Source organism: Achroia grisella, unplaced genomic scaffold (genome assembly GCF_030625045.1).
Source record: "Achroia grisella isolate CSIRO2021 unplaced genomic scaffold, CSIRO_AGI_Agris_v1 utg780, whole genome shotgun sequence".
Classification (NCBI taxonomy): domain Eukaryota; kingdom Metazoa; phylum Arthropoda; class Insecta; order Lepidoptera; family Pyralidae; genus Achroia; species Achroia grisella.
The window spans coordinates 7237150-7260429 of record NW_026713020.1 but is presented as its reverse complement, the minus strand read 5'-3'; the positions used below and the strand labels follow the sequence as shown (position 1 = coordinate 7260429).

The 23280-nt window shown below is 33.4% G+C and overlaps 1 protein-coding gene across 1 annotated transcript in view; it reads right to left on the bottom strand.

The window, feature by feature from the left end:
• Nucleotides 1-215: 215 nt before the first annotated feature.
• The window catches only part of LOC131850878 (uncharacterized), a 359653-nt gene continuing 336588 nt past the window's right edge, over nucleotides 216-23280 (bottom strand). Inside the window, exons 16-21 of the mRNA XM_059201259.1 lie at nucleotides 21451-21619; nucleotides 6363-6576; nucleotides 5255-5434; nucleotides 3852-4017; nucleotides 3236-3351; nucleotides 216-1015 (exon numbers count right to left, since the gene is read on the bottom strand). Of these exons, the coding sequence (XP_059057242.1) occupies nucleotides 497-1015; nucleotides 3236-3351; nucleotides 3852-4017; nucleotides 5255-5434; nucleotides 6363-6576; nucleotides 21451-21619 (1364 nt within the window). The 3' untranslated portion in view covers nucleotides 216-496. The remainder of the gene's footprint in view (nucleotides 1016-3235; nucleotides 3352-3851; nucleotides 4018-5254; nucleotides 5435-6362; nucleotides 6577-21450; nucleotides 21620-23280) is intronic.

The window sequence follows — 23280 nt, the reverse complement described above, 5'->3', positions numbered from 1 at the left end:
GTCCTTATATTTAAACAATCGTAACATATTACACGTCATAAACTAAAATCATGTCTTTCTAATAGCATGTAAGAAGTCTAAATAGATACAAATGAAGAAATAATTCCCCCTATACCACGGTACAACGCGTTTTCATGATATTTCTGTACTGCGAAATTTATACTTTGACAGATGAAACTTTTTGATCATACTCCTAAAATTAATGTCGATAGAACATTATTTCAGATAGCTCTGATAGCGAATAAACATGTAATAAAACTGTTTTTGGTATTATTTGTTCTAATTGAATATAACAGTTTTTAATTACACGTATATTAGTTTGTTATTTAAAATATTCTTAGTTTGATTTTAAGTAAACGCACTTATTTCATTCGTAATCTTGCATAACGCCTATAAAGGTGTTATATGAGAAGACTCGTTCAACACATTTTGCTACAACGCCGAACGCATATATCGTGTTATAGAGGGGATTATTGTTATAAAATCTTACTGCTTCTTAAGCTTTGACATCAAATTTATCAACGAGTCTATTGCTATCTGGCGAGTCATCAGCAAATTTGATCTCATTCGACGAATCAGAATTTTCATCAGCAAACTTTATGTCTGAGAAATCTGTTCGCTTCAATGTGTCTGCATTAGTTTCTCTTGCTGTATCATTGACTCGTTTCAAAGTAGACGAATTATCGAAATCATTACTTCTAATTTCCCTTCTGTGTACTCTTACAGGGGATCTGGTTAATGTCAAGTCTTTCATGGGTATCGTCACGGGATTATCGTCCTTCTTTCTTTTATTCCTCTTTGTCAATTTTGGCGAGTTTTGCAAATCACTTATGCTGAAATTAAGAGGAGTTATTATGTTTCCTCTGTCAATGACTTTACGTATTGATTTGATAGACTCATTAGATCTGTTGCAGCGATTGTCAGGATTCCTTCTAAGAGTGCTTGACGTAGGTCGTTCCTCGGGAGACTCTGTGTTACTCCCAGGATCTGGTCGTAGTTCTTTTGGTATCACTTCCTATAACAAAGTATTATATATTTTTCAACAGTTAACAAAAAGCAGGACATACTCTTTTTTATTCTTAAAATAAAGAACAATACAGTAAAAATTGGACAATAATAAGTGTACAAAAGGCAAATTTATTGCTATGGCACTAAGCTCGTTTTTTGTAGAAAATGCTTTCTGGCAGAGAATGGCATACATATGGCATCTCTGCCTATGACAGGGTTGTTTTGTTGTTTGAAATTTTTCTTGTTCGCATTGTAACTTGGCGACACTTTTGCCGCGTGATTATAAGAAATTCGCCACAATATCAATTTTATCTATGTAAAAGGCTTTTATTATAGAGCAATATATTAGACTATTGAACTGTTTAAATTTTAGGTTTAATTAATAAGTAAACCGTTATGCTTTAAATTAACCCATGTTGAAAACAGATATTAATTTTCAAAACACGCATTAGAAAGTTTGCAAATTTTATAGCTGACTGTGACGTGAGGGATGCGCGCCGAATAATTTCCAAACATATAGGACCATCAACATTTTCATGTCATTATACGATAGCGTGACCAGACGTCCCGTTTTGAATGGGACTGTCCCTTTTTATAATTACGGTATCCCGGAAACGAAATCTGGGACGCAAAGTTGTCCCATTTTAAAATCACGAGAAATTTCAGTATTCGAGCCGGTTGTGATGTTGATAATTAAGGTGAATATAAAAAAATCATGCCAAAAGTTTCGTTCTTACTTAAAATTTTTACCAGCTATATAATTAAATATATTATATAACGATAAAGACAAATAAACAAAATTTACTTACTTATTATATTTATCAGGTATGTTTTTAAATTCATAATTTTTAAGCTAACTTTATTTGAACAAATTAAAGGGTGTTTATTTCATTGACTATCTGTTAATGGTCCTAAATAAACCAATGTCCCGTTTTGAGTCAAAGAATAAATGGTCACTTTATTATAAGATAAACGTGGTGATATTACTGAAAATGGACTTTAAAGCTAAAAGTTTAGAGTGGATATTACAAAGTTTGTACCTTTAGTTAATCCATTATTGTACTAGGTGTGACATATATAAGTACGTATATACATATAATATTCAAATTTACATGTCTTTATGTATATATAGCATAATTTAGCCACTTAGTTGTGCACGTTATTTTATTTATATTTCATTAAAACCTACCTAAACGGAAACTTTCACTTTTATTTCAATTCATGTGAAGATGACAGTTGAGAAGAAATGGCAAGAAACTCATTTAAAAATATATTCTAATTATCCTAAAGGGACGCCTTTTCTCATATATAAAATTCTCGTGTCACAGTTTTCGTTCCCATACTCCTCCAAAACGGCTTGACCGATTCTCATGAAATTTTGTGAGAGTATTGAGTAGGTCTGAGAATCGGCCAACATCTATTTTTCATCCCCCTAAATGTTAGCGATAGTCCACCCCTAATTTTTTATTTTTTAATTTTTAGACACAATTTTTAGTTTCTATTTTTTTATGATACAACATACAAAAATACATACAATCCTAAATTTTCACCCTTCTATCATCAACCTCTATTTTTTTATAGCGTTATTAATTTATATGGCAAAACAACGTTTGCCGGGACAGCTAGTAATAATATATTTCAGTTATTGTATTATATTTTTTAAGCTTTTTAATTTTAGGTTGTAATTGTACAATTAAGTTATGTAAATGATATAATTAGTTAAAATCCTAATAATACTACAATTTGCAATAATTGTTATTTGCTATTCTAATTATTTACTTATTTGGGTGTATTTTGCAATGACTAAAACTGTGCACGATTATAATTCATTTAGAATTCAGTTACACCGTAGATTGGTGTAAGTACTGTACTTTTTACATCATTTACAATATTACCATTATTTAAAATAAAAACTTTATTCCTTTATTATTATGAATACCATCTATAGATTTGTATTTTCGATTCTTATAATGTCTTCGTGTATTAGTTTAAAACATATTTTTAAATATCAGGTTTATTTCATTCATAAAATATACTAGTAAATCATGTAAATAATGATATATATAATGTGCCAGTAATGTTTCTTTCCAATTCTTCTCAACTGATGTAGCTACCTGAACTAGGTAGGGATAGTGATAAAAATATGACATGCACAAGAGGTTGAAAGGTACTCTGTGAATAAATTATATTTACTGTGACCATGGGTTTTAAAATTAATTCAACTTACTTCGTAAACAGGTGCTTTGCTATTGTCGATCTCCTTAATTATATCTCCTTCTTCTAGAGGCGGGATCCAGACTAAAAATGCCGGATCCATTCCGAGGTACGAGCCTGGAACTGAACCTGCAACAATGTCATCATTAAAGAAATTGTAATGATGTTATGCAATTAATGTAACATACTATTATGCAAAAATATTCATCATTATCAGCGCCATTTACATCATCAGTTACAGATTTTATCAACTGTAGACTTAATTCTACATAACGTCTCTCAGAAATTATATTGAATACAATAATAAACTGCTATCTATTAACACGTGTAGTACGTACTGAACTATAAAGAATTATAACAAATAACAATTACGAAATAAATGTAAACTATGAATTTAGTATTGGACGAAATCAAAACTAGATCATCCGACCACTCTGCAATATGTTCTAGTTTTTGGTTAATTTGACTCACAACGATCTCAGCGAGTTTGAACGATTTGGAAATCTGGAAGTTTTTAGTGTATAAATGAAATTAATTATCTACTATGCATCCATCCTTCATATTTTCATATAACCTACATATATATTATAAACTATTTACATAAATAGTTATACTATAGACTAACTTACCAGCATTATTAACTTCGTAATCGTAATAGTCGATCTCCATTTCAGGATGTGAAGTCAGACTCAGATCAGACTTTAGGAGACGACGGTTGCAACTCTCTTTTGTATGCTTAGGATTATCACGGATCCTGGCGGCTGATACTCCACTGAGAGCTGGAGAGTACCATCCCTAAAATAACAATATCCTGATTTATAGGGCTAGACTTAATAATATAGATATATTGTATTTTCCTGTGATATCGGTATTAGAATATTATGTCAACACTCCTGTTCGTGAAGGGGTCAGCTGTTTGTTTGTAGAGGCTGGTCTGTTATGATTACTATGACTGATTTATTTTGTTACTCAACTATTTTTATATTTTATATTATATATATATTATGACTACTTTGATTTCATGTTATTTGATAACATATATTGGCGTAAAATTTTACACAATAATAATAATAATAATAATCTCAGTACAATTCACACAGCGCCATCTAGACCCAAGTTAAGCTAGCTGAAGCTTGTATTATAGATAACTGATACAAATACATAGTATTGTTTTTTCGTAAATACATATATATTATACATAGAAAACACTCAGACCGATACAAACAATCATGTTCATGACCCACCGAGGTCGTCGCTGAAAAATCTAAAGTTGTATAAATATTTGTTTAAAAGAGAAACAGGCAGGTTTCTTGCTTATTCTTGTTGTTTAAACATGCATTTCATATTAAAGGTAGTTAAAAAAAAATCCTGAAATGAAAGTTTATTTGAATTTCGATTTATTGTAAATTTATTTAAAAGAGAAATAATTTGATTATTTCCTCTTCTATTCTAAGTTAGGGTCTAGCTCAGATGTTGAGAATCTGTTAGTAATGAGGACCAAGTGGTAAATATTTTAAAAGTGGTATACTTTACTAGAAGCTAGCTAGACTACCGAGGCATTCTATAGAGGCTGAGATATCTGTTTGAATTTCTTCTTATAACACAATGTACATTATTGGGTACATAAAATTGAATTTGTGTTTATTCTTTAACTTAGAGCGTCTGGACCAAGTGAAAAGAAAAGAGTGATATACCGCAAGACCACAGGGCCGTCAATCGAAGCCAACTTATCTGTTTAAATTTTCTTCCGATAACTAAGTAATATTCTTTTATGTTGTAATAATGTTTAATGTAAAATTATAAACAAGTTATGTTTCGGTAAAAAGTTATACTTTATTCCGGGTACAGAAAAGAGTAAACCATTTTTGCAATATCAAAAATTATTATAAATGTTTGGAGAAAAAGTTCTTGTTTTTGATTATAGACTTTTTTTATTACTTGCTTAATAACTTTTTCTGTTATACATATGTGAGAGAATGAGGTGAATTATTGGAATAATGATTTTCTCAAACTAATTGTAGTTATTACTTACGTTGGTGAGAGTGGCAGCAGATGTAGAAGACGAGGCGCGACTTACACTCCTATCCTTCTCCCACACGCTGTCTCTGTCTTTCTCGCTACAACTGTCCCTCTCACTTATACTCGTTATGCTTGTGCTGAGCTCAGCAGTCACCGTCTCACTGTTGCTTGATTGCTGAGGTGGTGAAGTAACCTAATAAAAAAACAAATATGTATTTCTTTACATCATATCTACTGAGCGAGCTTTACAGCTCACTTAAGAACATATTTTCGTAGACTATTTAGCAAATAGTATTAGGTATAAACTTAATATTTTCCTTTTAATTAATGTGTAATATATAGTAATTATATATAATGTACACACAATAATTATACACATACACACAATAATTAAATAATTACACACATATACACAATATTTAACTATCCAAATAATTTAGTGCCATCACACACCTTCCCAACTGTATGTAATGAGAAAATGTGTACAAAATTATCATAAGATATCATGAAGGAAAAATCTATTCAAACTTATGATACGAATAATTTATAATTCATTATTGATAACATAAATGATTGAACCAGACAAAAACAGAGTGACCGACATAGACCGAAGAATTGCGACTCTGAAGTGGCAATAGGCATGGCACATAGCTCGTAAGACAGATGGCCGTTGTGGCAGTAAAGTCCTCGAGTGGCGACCACGGACCGGAAGACGCAGCGTGGGAAGGCCTCCAGCAAGGTGGACCGACGATCTAGTCAAGATCGCTAGAAGGCATTGGATGCGAGCAGCGCATGACCGATCGACGTGGAGATCTTTGGGGGAGGCCTATGTCCAGCAGTGAACGTCTTCCGGGCTGCGATGATGATGATAATGAACATAAATGATGATAGATGGGGAAGAAAGGTTATGGAGTGGAGGCTGTGTATGGGTCGACGGAGTGTCGGGCGCACTCCTGCAAGATGAAGCAACGACATTACGAAGGTGGCCGGGAGTGTATGGATGCGGAAGGTGGAAGAGCGCACATGGTGGAAGTCTTTGCGAAAGGCCTATATCCAACAGTGGATAGAGACATTGATGATGATGATGATGAACATAAATAAGATAATATCTACAAGCTTACCTCTTGCACATTGACATTCGTCGCAGATACAGTACGAGAGCGTTTTATCGGTGATAGAGCGATGTTATTCCGGACAACTGGTGCGCTGCTCGCAGACACAGACTCCGGAGTAACAGTAGCCTGACTGACAACACTGGGTACGCTCACAGCGCTCGCAACGCTTATATTATCAGCTTGTTCTTCAACGTCTGTGTTTTGATCTTCTTCTTCTTCTCTGTTAAAATATATTTATTTATTAATTTCTGTTGTACTAGCTTTTTGGCTGCTAGATGGCGCTGAAGTAGTAGAATGTAAATATTTCCTTTTTGTGTTTTTTTTATAAAAAAATATATGTTTTTTAATAAAAAGTATCCTATCTTAATTCTAATACCTCGAATAACATGTGTACAAAATTTCATGATGATCGGTTTAGTAATTTTTACGTGAAAACGTGCCAAATATCACTAATTTCACATTTCTAATATTACTAGCTACTCGCCCTGGCTTCGCCCGGGTGTATACGTATTATACATATAAACCTTCGTCCAGAATCACTCTATCTATTTAAAAAAACCGCTTCAAAATCAGTTGCTCAATTAAAAACATTGTTTAAAGATTTAAGCATAGATAAGGACGTACAAACAGCGACCGCGACTTTGTTATATACTATGTCATGAAGTAAGGATTGCACAATTATAATATAATAAATTTACACAAAGACGTAATATGCACTTCGTTAAATATAGCAACGTGAAAGAGATTTCTTAAGATTAATAATAATAACCCAGTACAATTTATCAAGCACCATATATAGATAGTCTGTTTTTGAATATCGGAAACTAAATTGACAGGTTTAAATGTTAAATTTTAAAATAATGTTACCAGCTCTAGTAATTTACTTTATAGTCCCAAGCTAAGCAGAGCTTGTGTTATAGGTACTAGACGACTGATAGGTACAGTTAGATATTATGTTAATATATCTATACATATAAATAAAATTGGAGCGTCTGTTTGTAATATTGAAATAACCGTTTTTTACTATATGAATATGAATATAGATACAGTACATACACCAAAATAACATTTTTTACAATTCTTATCTGTGTGTTTGTTCCGGCTAATCTCTGAAATGGCTGGACCGATTTTGACGGGACTTTTATTGGCAGGTAGCTGATGTAATAAGGAGTAACTTAAGCTACGTTTATTTTAGAAAAATAAAGTTAAATTCCGGTCGAAGTCGCAGGTACAGCTAGTACATAATATAACATAGAATACACCCAGACCAATACGTTCTTCTGTCCGATGTTTTTCTAACGACTAACATGGTGAAGGAAAACATAGGGTAGTAGTTAGGGTAGTAGGGTAGTAGGTTACTACCCTAACGACTAACATGGTTAAGGAAAACATTAGGGTAGTAGGTTACTACCCTTAAATCGTCCTACCTCTTCGTCTGAGACATCGTTTACTTTTGCCAGAACGCTTGTACAAATAAATCCATATAGTGCAGCCATACGGTAGCAGTTATAATGAATATTTGATGAAGCATACAAAAGAAACTTAAATGGCATCGTTAGCAATGCATACTAAGACTACCCCGGCAATATTAAGCTAGGGTGACGGCACCAATAATGAACAAGACCCTTTTATGGACACTTAAAAAATAATAATTAAATATTAAGCTAGAACACACTTATTTTTGCTCCAGCAACACCTTAACTCAAACGTCCACCTTTTAGCTGTCATAATGTCAAATGTCATCGAAAACGGCCATTTTGCTTCAAAATGACTGACCGTTAAATTTGTCGTGTTGGTTGTCGCAAACAAAAATCTGTTTTATTGTGAAAATCGTTAAGAGAGTGAGTATTGTTTTTTGAAAATTACTTCAATGTCTTTGTTGTTTCCTGTACAATCATGTTATTTTACTTAAAGTTAAAGGATTTTAAAAGAAAATTAAAATTAACGTAAACCGGTAGATTCAATATTTTAATATTTTTTACGAGATGTTCATTACTGGTTTCTAGATTATCGAAACCTCTAGTAATGGACATGTGTCGAAAGTTAACTTTTAGAGTATTTTGTGAGAATGTCGCTTAAAATAATTCTTTATGTCATAACAATTATTTATTTAGTCGTGATTTTTATTTTGGACAACTTCTACCAGTAATGAACATGTGTCCAAGATTGGATAATTTTTTGTGTCTATAATTGGTACCACTGGATTTCGTAGATGGCGCCAAAAAAAGATTACACCCCTGAGCAGATGGGGCAAGCTGTTGAAGCAGTCAGACAGGAGAGAAGATTGCTACGGCAGCAAAGAGGTGGGGTGTTCCGCGTATTACACTATATAATAAAATATCGGGCAAAAGTCCTTTGGAGTGTGCAATGGGGCCACAAACAGTTCTTTCAAAAGCCGAAGAAGACATTTTAGTGAAATGGTTAGTAGCAATGAGCGAAAAACATTTTCCAGTAAATCGTGAATTATTAATGGAAAGCGTACAAAAAATAATTGTCGAGCAAGGGAGACCTAGTCCTTTTACTAATAATAAGCCAGGGAAAAAATGGTTTCAATCTTTTTTAAAGAGGCACCCAGATATCGTCGAGAAAACCGCGCAAAATCTTTCCAAATCGAGAGACGATGTATGTGAAGAAGCTTTGCGAAAATGGTTTTCTGAAATCGACTCATATTTAGAATAAAGAGGCCTCAAAGACATTTTGAAAGATCCAAGCCGAGTTTTTAATACTGATGAAAGTGCTTTCTTTTTGTCACCAAAAGCAGGCCGAGTGCTTTGCAAACGGGGTGAAAAACACCTTTATAACTTTAGTGGAGACGAAAAAGAGAACCTTACTGTTCTTGTAACAGCTAATGCTTCGGGACAACTTGCTCCCCCTATGATTGTTTTCAAATATGAAAGAGTACCGGCGCACATATCAGCGAGCGTTCCCGGTGATTGGGGAATAGGAAAATCAGAATCGGGGTGGATGTGCGGAAGCACCTTTTATGAATTTATCACAAATATTTTCGATCCTTGGCTACAACAGGAAAACATAAAAAAGCCTGTTCTATTTTTCTTAGATGGACATAAATCACACCTAACGTTGCATTTGTCAAATTATTGTTCAGAACATGGCATAGAGATAATAGCATTATACCCGAATTCGACGCACATTCTGCAACCTATGGACTTGGCAGTGTTTCGTCCCTTAAAGGTAGCTTGGCGAAAAGAAGTTTCAAGATGGCAGCTAGATCACCTTGGACAAATATTAAAAAAGGAAAATTTCGCCCAAGTATTACGAAATTCATTAGCTACAATTTCAAAAGACTGTATCCAAAGCGGGTTCAGAGCTGGAGGTTTGTACCCATTTGGATCGGATTATATTGATATGAGCAAAATAAAAAACAAAAATTTAACCCAAAAAGAGCATGACCCAAAACAAAGTGAGTTTATGAAATATTTAGATAAAGAAAAAATTAAGCTTTTTTCACCCCAAAAGTTAGAACTTTTCAATAAAATGTATTACAAGGATAGAGACACTTTACAAGAGTTTTTACATCCAGAAGATGAGTCATTGTACGTGATTTGGGCCAAAAATAAACATTTGAGCCAGAGCGTTATCCAACTAGATCCGACATCTCAGACAGATTTAGCTGTAGCTTCAAATAAAGTGCAGCCTTCGACATCGGGTACTGACAATGTTATAGCTTCTAGCCACTTAAATGAAAAGTCCACTAACAACCGTTCAATGCCACAAGAGCAACCTTTGGAATCTGTATTAGACAAAATTATGCCATATAGTCAGAGCGTAATCCAAGTGACGCCGACATCTCAGACAGATGTTGCTGTAGCTTCCAATGAAGTGCAGCCTTCGACATCAGGCACTGGAAATTTTATAGCCCCTAGTTCCATAAATGAAAATACCACTGAAGACCGTATAACATCAACGCCACAAAAGCACCCGTTAGAGACTGTATTAGGTGTAATTATTCCATCACCATTTATAAATGAAAGTTAAACTTGAAGTGGAATTCTTTTATATTAAATTGTTTATGTTTATTAGTATGAAGAGTACGTAATATTTCTTTTATGGGTAAGTTGCTAAAGACTGAAAAGCCTACTTTGAAAAGTCGAATGATTAAAGACTGAAAGTAACAATGTTTTTATTTAATCCATCTTCCTTTTGACAAACTTTTATTTAATTTCCTGTCAATACTATTGATAATACATATTCTGTGTCCATAAATGGATGTTCTTAATTGGGGATACATAGTTCAGGGATAGTCCATAATTGGGTGTCCATTACTAGATTTCAGATGTATATCACTGGGGTTTAGCGATCTCCTATTTTTTCTATTTTTTTTGCAAAATGTATCGGTTTGTAGTAAACAGTAGTAAGTTTATTGTATTCTTTGTTTATTAATATATTTGCCTACTAACTGTCATCCATGTTCACTCAAAAAATCTGATGTTATTCAAAGAAACAAGAAATCGTCTGCTTAAAATGTCCATAATTGGTGCCGTCACCCTAATATCTTTCTTCTGCACATAGAGACTCGTAGCATGCAATTTAATATGGTAAATACTGTTCTAAAACTCGCTATTAAAGTTTCCGAGCGTGAATGGTATATAATATTTCACGTATACGAAATAATAGCCCCCTCCGATCGATCCCCCGTCCAATTCAAACGGGGATCGAAATTACGACGACCTGAGCCGAGGTTCGAATCCCTAGTGGTGCCCTCAGACTAAAGTCGTATCCGTCGGGCAGGAGTTGGCCTTCAGCCGCTCCATAAGTCCTTCCGCGGGTTTGTAGTGCCATCTGCACTCGCCCCATAACGTCCGGTGAAGCTGTAAAGGCCAGCTGCGGCCAACAGCATTAGAGTAGTCCGAAAAAATTGAAGTTGGCCTTCAGCCGCTCCATAAGTCCTTCCGCGGAGTGTCATCTGCACTTGGCCCCTATCGCCCGGTGAAGCTGTAAAGGCCAGCTGCGGCCAACAGCATTAGAGTAGTCCGAAAAATATAAAAGAAATAATAGCATGAACATTCGTAATAGAATAGAATAGTGTTAACTATCGTGTGACGCACCATTAATTAAAAATGGTAAAGTCAATAATCATGTAACCTGAAACGGAACGTCAGAGGCCAGAGCCAAAGTAATCTATGTGACATTGACAAGTGGATGACGGACGATTGAACGGAAGCAGCGGGAGTTTTGGAGCGAAAGTGTTTATATTGATATAAAAACAAATAAGAAATAGGTAATTGTGAATATTGTAGGCATTGAGGTGTTTCTCTCCCTGACTAACCGGCATTACGCCTAAGTCGTCAGGATACTAGTGATTTTAAAAGTTCAGAAGCGGTACCAATCCCGCCTACAAATTCTACCGTAAGGTAATTCTGACTAGAAGTTGTGGTAAGTGAATTTACGTTAATAACACGCATACCATTAAACGCAGTATCTCACTTGTTTTATTGAACTTTTGGATGAATTGCTTTCTACATATTAAATAGATAGTATGTACGATAACTTGCGAGAGTAATGACATGACATGTAGCACGATATTGAGGTATACAATATACCTAAGAAAGAAGTATTATGAATACATTAAGTATAAAACAACATGGATATCTAATTAGTTTAAAATACAGAGTAACTATTGTTATGTTATTAATGCCTATGATAGAGTATGATAGGATATCAACAGATTAGAAACAGTTACATCAACTATGTTGACATACAGGTTGAACATGAGAACACATACCATGTTATACATATAAACAGTGTAATGGTATTGCTGAGTTTGTTGCTAATTCACAGTAAATTAGTCAAACTTACTGTTCAGTTTTGTGTGTTTGTTCTACGTGAATTGAATTGAGAATTGTTATTATTTCTTTACATAGGTACACATATATGCTTGATGATCCCATTTCAGATAAATGACAATCACAGGCATAGTCCAGGTATATTCTTGATTGTGGTTATATTCCCAAATTGAGATACTGTCATATATATATTATATTGGTTGATACTTTGATATGTGTTTATTAATGAATTAATAAAGCATATTAATATAGATAGACACAGTATATTGTTGACATAAACTGATACAAGCTACATAACATGTTATATTTCATAATATTACATATTAAAGACATTTTAGATGCTATCTCAGGATTAGCTGTGAAGCTCTCAGTGAAAATAGTATTTAACTCTGATAGTACAATTATTATATTTATTTCTTGCTGTGTTTTGAATTTTATAAATGTATATCTATATATGTATATATATATAGCAATGGCTAACAATTGGTAGTAAACTCCAATGTTAAAAACCGAATAACTGTAAACTATTATTATTAATAGTTCCTTATTTAATTATTAATTAGTATAAAATCCAATTGAGATCTATTAGGATCCTCGAGGTTATCATAATCATATGATATTGATTATTAATGTGTTGAAAAAGCACCTAGAGATGATATCCAATTCCTCAAAGGTGTCATATTATGCTGGAATTATATATTATATGTATGCTCATATTGAATGTATTATATGTTTGAGCAATTGGTTCACTTCTTTGATGCTTCTCTTGAAATTCATTAAAATGACCCTTAGCAGCCATTGTTGAGCAATAAAGGTACTTAAAGGTCCTGTGCAGGTACCTGTAGCTATGTACATTTGTCATTTGAGACAATGTTTAGTAAGTGATTGTTGGAATTTATAAGCACCCAATTAATATGTGACATGTTAGAAAGTGATAGATTACAGGTAAGACTATTCTTACATGGTTCAGTTTTGTAAACTATGAAGTTGTCTTTTAACCTAAAGAAAGGCTTTTGGTAAAGCCAGAAATGGATGTTGTTGGGTCTTGATTTTACAAAAGACCTGTTGACTTTAGTTTAGTTTTATAATTTATGAAGTTGTCTTTTAACCTAAAGAAAAGCTTTTGGTAAAGCCAGAAATGAATGTTGTTGGCTCTTGATTGTATTATTGATTGTACAAGAAACCTGTTGAATTTTCTAAACAATACTTGAGCAACAAGTTTGTCTTTAAATTTACTATTAGTGTTATGAATATGAATAAAAGTTTTTGGAAATAAGTTAATATTTGTGTACATACAGAATGTTTCAGATATATATATTGACTCGCAACAGTGAGAGTATTTGCCTTTTGATGAGTTATAACTCTCCATACAAGCACAAAATGTCATGATTTTATAATATGAATATGTACAACATAAGACAATTGTTATCACAATAATGAAAATAGACTATTGTAATATATTGCAATGTATTGCTATATTGTCCAATCTTGTGTACTGCATAAGCTAATGAACTGAAGATTTGCTGCAAGGATCTGAGCTTAAGTTATCCATTGAGTTTTATTATTTAGTGTCATTTGTAGAATGACAGTACTAAGAAACTATAAAGTGGACAGATTCATTGTTAAATCTGTATTGGAATTGAAATGTCAACCAAGGAGGAAATCATAATTGTTTAAATTCAAATTGTATTATATATTTGTGAAGTACAGATAATAAAAAAAAAAATAGAATATATAGAATATATTATTGAATATTAATATAAATAAATGTATATCAGAAGATGATAATAACTGATTTAAAGCATTCATGAGTTAATAATGAACTCATCTTGAAGTTAGCACATGGATTGTGTCAAACAGTGTGGTCTAGAATTGTGAAATTTGGATATTAAACTTTATAATTCAGATATTATGGCAGGAAAATGGAAATAAATGAGTGCATAGCACTCTTTTGTTGTATATAGGTATGGACAGATGGGAGAGAATTAAGTGAATACATGTAAACTGTGATATGGTGAAATAGAGGAGAAAGGAAAAATTGGATACTATTTTTAAATGGTTTATGTAACTTACCTTTTATGTATTTGTATACTACAGGATTATAAAATATTTTATGATTTGACTAATGAAGTTTCTGTATATTAATTAGTTATTATTAATTAATCTCTGTGGGAGACAATGTTAAGATATTCAAAGTACATAAGCTTTAAAATTATTATAGAGGAAAATTATGAGACACAGACAGACAAGATTGTATCATATGTACAGGTATAAATACATATAGTAATGCCTATTTAACATTTAAATAGTATTGTGATTGATTGGATTGTATGACGCCATATAATGAAATGAAAAATTTATAAGCCAAGAGACCAGTGATAGCCAAAGAATATATATATATAAGAAAATGGCAGAGACGACAGACAAAAGAAAAATAGGACAGCAGAAAAAAAAGATAAGCAGATGACATAAGAAAAAAAAATAAACAGCAGGAAAAGACTGGATGCAAACTTCCATAGGGAGAGACGTGGATAGTCAGTATGGACGAGCTGGTTTATGAATATGGATACTGGCGCAATGTATGAGATTTTTATATGGTTTACTGATGGATAATAAACTACTTTATGAATAGCATATATGTAGAATAAAAAATAAATACTGCATGGTCTAAGTTGTAAATTTTACATGTTATAGAGAAGTATTTGTTAAGAAAATGTTTGCGAGCTGAGCCATTGTTGTTTAATTATAATGGTATTATAGTGAATACAAATTTAAGAAGCACAGGTAGTTAAAAAAAGAAAAAAAAACAAAAGGACAATTGATTGTTGTTAAATGTATGAGCATTAAAGTTTTGAAAAGTATACATGGGTATACTAGATTTAAGTTGAAAGAATCCTATTGAACCTATAACTGTTTTAAGAGACCTTTATATCCAATGCAAATAAAATGAGAGAGAATATAAGTTGTGGAAGTAAGGCTATATCTGTCAATTTAATCCCAGGAATATATAAGAAAAGTTACTAGAGGATATAAATGAAAGTTAAGATATAAGAAAGTTAAATATTGTTAAGGATTACAGTTTACAGTTATAAATTACTGTTGTAGATGGTTTTGCCAATTTTATTAATTTCTAGTTAACCTTTGTTAAATCTTGAGATATTGTATCTATTAAGATTTTAATTGATTAAAAAAAAAAAAAAAAAGAGAATAATCGAAGCGTATAATGCTAAATTAACGAGCATGTAAGAATTGTTGGTATACATGTTGACTCAATTGACTTGAATATGAGATTGGATGTGTTGTATTTAGACCATTGTAACTTTTGACATAATTGTTGAGTTGAAGTAAAATAAAAGTGTTAACTAAGGCTTTTAATAGTGAACTCATCAACATATAAGAATTGATGTTGTCACTTGCATAGCATACGAGAACGGATGTATTAAATAAGTGAGGGTGTTTTAATGTTGAATCGTACAAAATTACAGGTGTAGAGATATTGGAAGTTTATAATAATAACGGTGATGTTGTTTTCAAATATTTGGTTGATATTCATCAGATAAATAAGATTGAATTAAATGTAAAGCGTTGTCTTTGACGACGACGGAAGTTAAAATTTTTATAAATAATGATCAACGCAATCAAATGCTGGGCATTTGATTCCATAGATTAGTCTGAGCACCTATATGCAGTTGTATGTGTGGCTGAACGCCCTTTGGAGAAATCGGATTGACTATTGTACTAACTAAATAGTTTAAATTGAAATTAATCCTTTCAGAACTGATTTTATGTGTCTGAAATTTAAATACAACTAATGGCTTGATAACATGGTCTGCTAGTAAGCAGAAAGTTACAGCCGAATACGCAGAATATTTTAGAAAATGTGTTGTAATTAATGGGGAATTAGAAGAGGTGCTAATTTATAGAACCCAGACACCGTATACAGACACTTTAGAAATATTATGAATAAAGCGCTCGGGGTGTACAAGATAGTTACACTGCAAGATTGTAGTAAGGACGATCACAAGGTAAAATTTGATACACCTCGATGGAAAATAGTCGGTAAATATACTCGGTGAAGAGTTGTACATGAACGAATAGATCTGAAATATTAAGGAATGCTAGTAGATACAATGATGAGTTACAATCGATGACAAGCTGAATTATGATCAAAATGGCTAATAGAACGGGCGGTTGATATGACAATGAAAAATGATTTGCAATACTTTGATGAAATTATGAGATTAATATAATAATAATATGACTATGAATACGATTTATGGATTTTAAGGTAAATGATGGTGATTTAGATTTGATGATATACTGATGAGATGATTGCGCTGAGATCGCGGCTAATGGTTCCGTATACGTTAGTTCACGGAGAAAATGGGGATCCGCGTGTGCTCAATGCGACGTACAACGAACGACTCGCTTTTTGTTGATGCTACTCAAGATTTGGTAGATAATAATAGGAGTAGGGTATGTGGTAGTAATATATTGCAAGTTCGTTCAGAAATTGATAGATATATATCAACCAGATATATAATTCGAATTTGGTACATAATTAAATTGAATTAACTTATGATTAAATATTATAAAGTCCTTTAAAGCGTTGGAGAAATAGTAAAATGGAACCAGGAAATCCAGTTCTTAAAAAATGTAATAGAATAAAAAGTAAAATTTGATGGGAGTGCATATAACCCATAGTTGAGTTGCAATGTAGATCACTTGAGGCTGAAGTAAAAATAGCATAGTACCATAAAGAATATGACTAGTTGGAGGCCGTAACTCCTTGCGTGCGCAAGCGGTGAATGCCTCATTGAGAAAATGACCAGTTGTTAAATATTTGATGTGTTTCAGTTGGAGGCCGTAGTTCCTTGTGGCGGCAAGCGGTGGCTGAGTCTAATGAGAATCTGACCAGTTTGAGGCCGTAGCTCCTTGTGTGGGCAAGCGGTGGCTGAGTCTAATGAGAATCTGACCAGTTTGAGGCCGTAGCTCCTTGTGTGGGCAAGCGGTGGCTGAGTCTAATAAAATCCAGATCTATTGAGACCGTAGCTCATAGTGGGCAAGCGGTGGCATTTTTTTAATGTTTTGTTTTAACAGGTATTTCACTAATTAGCTAGGCAGCCGTGTTTGCAGAGATGCTGACTAGTACCTGGTGTGAAAAATTAAGTGATACAACTTAAGGCGGAAAAATATAACAAAGACTGAATTCATGATGTTGAAATGTAATGTGTAGTTGTCAGTGGCAACTTTCATATTTTAAGTATGTAAATTATCTCAAACTAAATTTTATATGATTTTAATTTTATTATATTACCCGATGTTAACTGTTATGATAATATCGAATGAGGCCCTTCGATAACGTTGGATGGCCGAAGTGGCTACGAATACCATCGATTAAATATAAAGTGAATAGTAGGCTTACTAAACTCACGTTCATTTGACGAAAGTTAGTAATTCGTTTTATGGAAATTGCGCAAGGTTTTGCAACGAACTCCCAGAGTCTGTACTCAATTTGCCAGAAAAAGAAATCAAATGTGTCATAAAATATTTTCTTTGTAAAAAAAAAGCTTATTATAAAATTGAAGAATTTATAAATGTCATCATTATTTATAAATCAATGTTTTTTAGAAAATATCTAACTTGAAATTCATAGCTCTGTCAATGTTGTCTGATTGAACGGAGATTAAGTGCGTAGCAGTTTTTATGTTGATTGCCGCATGCCTAATCCTTGTTGTTAATTAAATATAAGTAAATCAATATTTATTTAAAAGAGCAACACACAGGTTTCTTGTTTATTCTTCTTGTGATGAATCTGCGTTCCGAATAAGCGATAGATTAAAAAAAAACTTGACTACTCAAAAGTGCTTATATTAAGTTTATTTGAATAAAGATTATTTCTATTTCACATTAATCTGGAACAGTGGGTTTTGGTTTATGTTAAACTGGTGTTGTAAAGAAAATTGAGATCAGTATCTACAATCATTTATAGTCCCCTAAATGTACAGGGTTCAAAGGATGCAATAGATTACTTGACCAGTGAGCTGATGGTATTATTAAGTAAATCATAACTGAAATTCAATGAATTATGTTATATTAAAATAATTCTCTGGTAAATCAAGAGTATCGTCGAAGTAAAATAGTAGTAGTAGTATTGAGGGTATTAGAACCACTTGAATAATATTGACCTGTTATTTTCTAATGGTTAGGTGAAGGCAGGCAGCGATTTTGTTCTAATTTTATGTCACGAGAATATTACTTTCTCTTTATATATTTTTTCTATATATGTAGGTAATTAAGTTTTACCTTTTGTAATGTGATATGTTAAATTTATCCGTTAAAATATTCATGATGAGAAATGTCAAGTTCTATTTTGGAGGTATAAAAAAAAATGCAATGTTCATAAGATCGGAAACTTACATTATATGTTACAGTCTCACTCATAGAAGTCATTCACCGCCAAATAATTGTTTGTTACTCTAAAAGGTTGTTCATGTTTTTGGGTGATTTGGATTATGTAAATTAATATATGTTATGTTATATTTTGTGCAATTCTGAATGCATGCCGAAACTTAGCTCTGTTAGTATTGATTTTAGATTGTAAACCTTTGACAGTATACTAAGATAGTCAATGTTATGAAAGTAATGTGTATCTTTAATTTATTTAGTTTAGTATTTGTTATATGATCCTGTAGACACTATATCCTTTGATAAGCATGACTACGCTCATCAGTTACCTATGTGTCTGGGCCAGACACTATTGCAGGATGGCCGACTGTTAACTATCGTGTGACGCACCATTAATTAAAAATGGTAAAGTCAATAATCATGTAACCTGAAACGGAACGTCAGAGGCCAGAGCCAAAGTAATCTATGTGACATTGACAAGTGGATGACGGACGATAGAACGGAAGCAGCGGGAGTTTTGGAGCGAAAGTGTTTATATTGATATAAAAACAAATAAGAAATAGGTAATTGTGAATATTGTAGGCATTGAGGTGTTTCTCTCCCTGACTAACCGGCATTACGCCTAAGTCGTCAGGATACTAGTGATTTTAAAAATAGATAATTCTTTATTCAGATAAAGTTTTTTAAATAATTTGAAAAGTGTTTGGATACCAACTATCAGTAATTGATTAGTGTCAAAATATTAAAACAGGTTAAGTAATTACTGGTTGGGTAACTGAATAAGAGTAAATCAGTCGTAGTAATTAGAGGCGACCAATCGTTCACGAGTATGACGGATAATTTAATAGACATAGGATAACATAATAATCCAAGTTTAGAAAAACAATATAATTCCATATTTAAAGGTTTTAAGAATAAAATAATAATTCAATAGTAAAAATAAAGTAATATTATCAAAGAATAATTACAATGCAGTTTTTGGTCTTACAAATATTTAAAAATTCAGTTGTCCGTTTTCGGGTGTTTAATAAAAAGTATTTTTTTGTATGTGCTCTTAAAGTTTTATTCAAGTGTAATAACAAAACTAAAGTTAGATTCGCGGGAACAGCTAGTTAAAAATGAAAACAAATATCATCAATGAAAAAGTTTGCTGTATTTTTCGTAATGAAGTTATTGAAAACAATAAACATATAACAAGGTACTCCATCGTGTTCTAGAGGCGATACGTGTCAAAACAATAGCACTACATATATTAAGAGGGAGCTCTTTGTTATTAACTACTTTATACAAGTTTTACTTTGTGTTCACCCTCCTACTTGACAATTGGGCTGTAAGTATTGGTAATTAATTTGAATCGGTTTAAAAGATATATTGTCAATAGAATAGAATAATATTATAGAAAAGAAAATCATTTATTCAAATAAACTTAATTTAAGCACTTTTGAATAGTCATAACATTTTTTTAACTACCGCTCATTCGGAGCTGTCTCATCATAAGAAGAATGAGCAAGAATAATTTTGTGTTGCTCTTTTAAATAATCCTTGTAAGTTCACATTTAAAATGTAACTGTAAGATTGTTATGAAATCAAATCCAATATCATTTATTCATGTAGGACATATTAGCCGCTTATGATGATCATCATCATTTCAGCATGGAAGACGTCCACTGCTGAACAAAGGCCTCCCCCAAAGACCTCTAGGACGGTCGGTCCTGCGCTGCTCGCATCCAACGCCTTCCAGCGATCTTGACCAGATCGTCGGTCCAACCTTGTTGGAGGCCTTACAGTTATTTTTGTAATATTTATTTTCTCATCGTCCAGTTCAGTATACAGATTCAATTTAGAAGAACTGGCAAGAACTATAAACTCTATTGAGTTTCTTTTTTCTTCTTTTTAAAGACAGTTTATTTATATTGTTTACTTATGTAGGTGCTTATATCTAACATTAAATGAAAATCCAGTGCATGAACAACTGTTGTCATTTAAGTAATCATTTAGAAAGTAATATAGTAGTAAGTATAGTAATAAATATTAGGGATGCACAACCCTTATCACTTAGGGGTATGTAAAATAGACAGTAGCCTATTCTTAGACCTATTGAATATGCATATAAGATTTCATAAAAATCGGTCAAAACGTTTCGGAGGAGTATAGTAAGGTAGGTAGGTAACTAAGATTGTGACACGAGAATTTTATATATAAGACTAGCTGATCCCAGCAAACGTTGTTTTGCCATATAAATTTCAATACTAATATTGCTATTAAAAAATAGAGGTTGTTGATAGACACAACGGTGATAGACATTCGGGGTTGTACTTATTTTTTAATGCCATATCATAAAAAAAAAATTGTATAAGAATAGAAAATGTTAGGTGTGGACAACCCTTATTACTTAGGGGTATGAAAAATAGATAGTAACCGATTCTCAGGCCTACTGAAAATGCATATAAAATTTCATAAAAATTGGTCAAACCATTTCGGTGGAGTATGGTAACTAACATTGTGACACGAGAATCTATATATATATATAACTCAAAGGTGACTGCCATTGTGATCTATCAACGCACAGCCCAAACCACTGGACGGATCGGGCTGAAATTTGTCATGCAGGTAGATGTTATGACGTAGGCATCCGCTAAGAAAGGATTCTGATTAATTCTACCCCCAAAGCGATAAAATAGGGGTTGAAAGTTTGTATGAAACTTTGTCAATTTTAAACCGATCGGGCTAAGACTTTGCATGCATAAATCTACTATGACGTAGGCATCCCCTTAGTAAAGGATTTTGATAAATTCCTCACCTAAGGGGATAAATTAACGCGAGCGAAGTCGCGGGCAAAAGCTAGTTTTATATATAACATGAACCTTAAGATGCCAACTTACCTCTGTTCAACAGTCTCGGAAGCCCGATCTGAATCCCTCAGCCTCGTGTGCCTGGTCTTCCCTGAAGGTAGAAGACGCCGTAACGAGACCCCACCACCAACCACCTCCGACAGGAGCGTGCTTCGAGAGCCAGCTGTAGCTCCACCAAGTTCTAGTGAAGCTGAGCATGCTAGACAAAAGAAAGGAAAATATTAGATAGATAATGTTAATTTTCTGTCACATCATCATCTGCTTCTTCCTTATCCCATTATTTGGGTCGGCGTAATATGTTTTTCTCTTCCATTCATCCCTGTTCGCAGTCATCGCGTTATTTACTTCCTTTCTTACCATATCATCTTTCACGCAGTCCATCCATCTCTTTTTCGGCCTTCCTCTGCCCTTATAACCATCCACATTCATATGTAACACCTGTCTTAAAATATTATCCTCATTCCTATACATTACATGTCCAGACCATGATAGTCGATTACTCTTCAACCTCTCTGACACCGGGGCCACTTTCATACTTCCTCTAATGTATTCATTCTTTATCTTATCCATTCTTGTCACACCACACATCCACCTCAACATTCGCATTTCAGTTGCATGCAGTCGTCTTTCATCCGTCGCTTTTACTGATAATGGTCACATATTGTACACATATGTATCTCTAGAATTATATATGTAATTTTGCGGAAGTCAATTTCTAGTAACGGTGGTCAGATTTTCGCAATGAATATGTGTGAAATGTGACTATACTCGGAGTTACTCTGCGTGATCGAATCAGAAATGAGGAGATCCGCAGAAAAACCAGAGTGACCGAGATAGCCCGAAGAATTGCAAAACTGAAGAGGCAATGGGCAGGGCACATATCTCGTAGGACAGATGGCCGTTGGGACAGTAAAGTCCTGGAGTAGCGACCACGGACCGGAGGACGCAGCGTGGGAAGGCCTCCAGCGAGGTGGACCGACGATCTGGTCAAGATCGCTGGAAGGCATTGGATGCGAGTAGTGCAGGACCGATCGTCGTGGAGATCTTTGGGGGAGGCCTATATCCAGCAGTGGACGTCTTACGGGCTGCGATGATGATGATGATGATGTGTGAAATGGTAATGGTAGCGGAATTAACAAAATAATTCTAGGTCTAACGGTTTAGCACACCACTTTACTTTCAATGGTCGCGAGTTCAATTCCTAGCACGGTGCAAACATTTGTATTCATTAGTATGATAGTTTGTATCGGTCTGGGTGTTTTCTATGTATATTATGTATGTATTTACAAAAACATATCTAAGTATTTATATCAGTTGCTTGGTACCCATAATACAAGCTCTGTTTATCTTAAGACTTTATTTTAATGGTTGACAATGTAATGATGCACCCTATGCTAAGGGTATATGCTGGCGGGGCACCTGTGGAGGATGATAAGATGAGATTGAAGTCAGATTTGTAAGCCCATCTAGAAAAATTCTCCAAGAATATGTACTGATGGTTTCCAGGGAAACCGCGTGGAGGTCAACTTGATATGGTATATGCTATATAGTAGGACTATACATTGGTGAGTGTATTGTCTAGGGAATTTAACTAGGAAATTTAACTTTATGTTAAAAAATATTTTTCCTAAAATAAAAGTAGTAACCTAAGTTACTCTTTATTACATCAGTAACCTGCCAAAAAGAGTCCCGTCAGAATCGGTCTAGCGATTTCAGAGATTAGCCGAAACAAATAGACAGACAAATATTGTAAAAAAAATTTTTGGGTGTATGTACCGTATTTCTATTCATATACATGTAGTAAAAAACGGTTATTTCAATATTACAAACATTTATTTATTTATATGTATAGATGTATGT